The following is a 3746-nucleotide window of genomic DNA, read 5'->3' on the forward strand; positions in this document are numbered from 1 at the left end:
TTTTTTCTATGTATAGTATTCTAATTATCTTTCTTTATTTCTGTTTTTTTCTATGTATAGTATTCTAATTATCTTTCTTTATTTCTGTTTTTTTTTCTATGTATAGTATTCTAATTATCTTTCTTTATTTCTGTTTTTTTTTCTATGTATAGTATTCTAATTATCTTTCTTTATTTCTGTTTTTTTTTCTATGTATAGTATTCTAATTATCTTTCTTTATTTCTGTTTTTTTTTCTATGTATAGTATTTTAATTATCTTTCTTTATTTCCGTTGTTTTTTTTTTATGTATAGTATCCTAATTATCTTTCTTTATTTCTGTTGTACTACCTGTTCAGCCAAACCACCAGAATGATGATCAAGTGAAGAGTGCATTTTCGCCATATCAGATATCTAACTATTGATATTAATTCATTGATTTGTATGGGTTTCTTTAGATGCTTAAAAGAGGTATCCATTGTTAAGCCAATAATGATCAGCAAATATGGATTACCTTTATTCAGTTTTGAGCAGTTTATTGAAGTATAATTGAAAGTTAAGTAAGGACAATATACACTATGTCTCCCTAATTTTGAAGTGATGGACTATAGGGAAGGTAGATGGTCAACACCACTCCACCAGCTATTGGGCTGCTCTTTTCGGAGAGGATAGTGGAATTCAACCATTACGCTTATAAATAACCCACCAAAGAACTCTCCCAGAAAAAAAAAATCATCACCCGACCGGACATAGGAAAACTGACTATGTTAAGAAAATGCTTGACATTCTTAAACGCAATAAGTTCAACCTTATAAACAAAGAACCATTAACCTATACTCAGCAACTTGAAAGGAAAACTCAGATTCCTTAGAAACCTAGGCAAAATAAATATTTTTGATTGTGTTTACAATAATATATATCCTACAGGCTCTCAACCTGGAATATTATATGGTCTGCTGAAAGTTCACAAACCAGACCCCCCCCCCCTCCAACCTATACTTTCTACATTAGGCACTCAGTTATAACGTAGCTAAATTTCTTGTACCCATCTGAAAATCTCTTACTTTGAACGAATTTACAACACCTGAATCCTTCCAATTTTCCCAAGAAATCAGTTAACTCCCCCCCCTCCTAAAAATCACGTGATGGCTACATTAACATTCTTGTTAATGGACTTTCCAAATCTGAATTCAAATATGCTTGAACTCTCGACTAAAGTATCTCTTCTTCTCTTTAAAAACTCTATGAGGAGATAGATTGCATTACCATGAGCTCCCCCTGGGTCCTACGCTTGCCAACAATTTTTTTCTGCCACCATGAACAAAAGCAGATTGACAACTGTCCTTTAAGCTTCAAACCTGTTCTCTACAGAAGGTATGTTGATGATACTTTCCTTATTTTCTGCCATATTGATCATATCCAACGCTTTCTTGACTATCTAACTTCACAACACCACTCTATACACTCCACTCATGCAATTGAGACAAATATCTATTTCATTTCTGGATGTTTTTGTTAAACATGATGCTAACGATTTTTTAACTTCTGTCTATCGTAAAAACACATTTACTGGCCTTTTCACTCAGTTTGACAGTTTATACCCTTCTCTTTGAAATGCAATCTTTGTAGGACCTACAAACTTACCTTGTCCTATTTAGCCCTTCACAAAGAAATTACTTCCATACAAGGCATTCTCTTTCAAAATGGCTATCCTATACATTTCTTGGAGAATATAACTTCTTCATTAACTAATTTGTTTTGCAAACCACCTAAAATACCTACTGTACCCAAACTTCTTTTATACACCTGCTTACCATAACTTGGGAGATAGAGCTCCCTTTCTTGCTTCCGTAAGGATCGGAAGGAGGAAGTTGTCTTGGCAAGGCTACGCATTGGTCACAGTTTTATAGCTCATCATTTTCTTTTGGTGACACTGTCAGACTTGATTGTATTTTTAATTTTTTACGGACAAATAGCCTTTTTAATTGTATATAAATATTTTATCCAAATTTTGGACATATTTTGGTTTTAAATCCCTGTACTTTTACATTTTACACTAATTTACTTTCACTGTTTTTACCGGTTGTTTGGCGCAGATAGCCTCATTGCTTTGTGCCATAAAACACCAAACAAACAACCAACCAACCAACCTTAACTGAATAGCGTAAAATGTTTTAATGTTTGTTATGATATTTTTTTTGCACTGTAATTTAGTTGCTAGATTAGTTCCAGTAAAATTTGTGAAATGTACGAGTAATCTACAATTTCATGAAAAACAAAAATATTTCTGTGGGTCTTGTTTAAATAAGTACATCATAACAACAAAGAATTGTGAAAGATTCAATTTAGTTTTATTTTGAAACAAACTAAACCTTATTAAACATTTTCAGACACTATAATAATACTTATTTCTTTTGCAAGACATTTCAAAAATGTGAAGCATGTAAACTAGTATAAAAATTATTAATTTCCAACTCATTAAAATACTTTCATTTAAAAAAACAACAACCAATTTGGTATATTCCATGCTGTGTTTAAAAGACATAGAAAATTCTGAAATATTTTACTCTGTTTCTGATGCCAAAAGTACATAGCTTATAATAGTATACAGCAGACTCTTCTTTCTTTTGATGTCGTGCAAATTAAATACAACAAATCTGATAAGCTGAGTAAGCTTTCAAATTGTCATATAAACTCAAATGTTTTGAGTAAAGCTATCCACAGTGTCATAATGATTACATGTAAGTAATCAGGTAAGCTGGATAAGCTTTCAAATTATCATATGTCATATAAACTGTACTGTCTTGGGTAAAGCCATTCACAGTATCATATCGTGTCTCTGCAAATTGCACTTTTCCTTCAGCAATAACATTTGATGACTTTGGAGGAGGCATTCGCAGGTTAGAATCTGGGGAGAGCCTAATGCTATCACCTGTAAGAACAAGAGCTAAAAATATTTCTTTTGCACCTGATGAATTCTTGTATGCATATGCATCAGAATAGCTGGCATTCTCAGCAAAGTAATTGGCATTTCCCCACATTCCTTTTGCACTAAAGCGCATGTCAAATCCCTCTTCATTGTCATAAATCCTTTTTGGCTCATTACTGCGAGTACCATGAAAAAGAAGTTTTTCATCAACTGAATCAATGTTTTTCATTTCTAGGAGCTCTTTATGCTGACAATATTTCTGCCATAGCCAAAGATTTTGGATCCTAAAAACCGTAGTAATTTTTTTACCCATAATAGTGGAATAAAACTTTTGCTCAACTCTTGAATATTCTGACGATTTTGAATCAAGAGGGATTAATGCAGTTGTTTTGTTTTGCTGAGTGTCCCAGTGTGGTGGGACATTAAATGTGCTTTCCCTGGGCATAGATTCATGATATGCTACTATTTCTCCTAATATAGCAGCCTTGCCAGAAACAACATTTGATGTACTTCCTTCAAGATTAATAATATATTTCATACTGTCAAATGTAGAGTCCTTTTTAAAGCTGTATATAACTTTATTTTCATTACAAATATGCTTTATTTTAGATAACAGATGACTGAGTAAGTTATAAGATACATTAATTTCATCCTTCTTGAACATTTCTTTCAATTTTTGTTTTAACAGTGATTCAGCTTTTGACAGTCTGGACTGTGGACCAATAAGTTTTACTAATAAAGGTGTGTTTTCAACTGGACTTGTTGCATTGAGGGAAAGGTCAAGAGGTTTTAAATCCTCTTCTTTTCGTTGAATAGGTCGAGCAGTATTTGTGTGAACAT

At 32.5% G+C, this 3746-nt stretch overlaps 1 protein-coding gene across 1 annotated transcript; it reads right to left on the reverse strand.

The window, feature by feature from the left end:
• Positions 1-2712: 2712 nt before the first annotated feature.
• On the reverse strand, positions 2713-3444 carry LOC106470897 (poly [ADP-ribose] polymerase 15-like). Its single transcript, XM_013931474.1, has one exon. The coding sequence runs from the start codon at positions 3442-3444 to the stop codon at positions 2713-2715; it is 732 nt and encodes a 243-aa protein (XP_013786928.1).
• Positions 3445-3746: the final 302 nt, after the last annotated feature.

The sequence above is a fragment of the Limulus polyphemus genome, unplaced genomic scaffold (assembly GCF_000517525.1).
Source record: "Limulus polyphemus unplaced genomic scaffold, Limulus_polyphemus-2.1.2 Scaffold4276, whole genome shotgun sequence".
NCBI classification, from domain to species: Eukaryota; Metazoa; Arthropoda; class Merostomata; order Xiphosura; family Limulidae; genus Limulus; species Limulus polyphemus.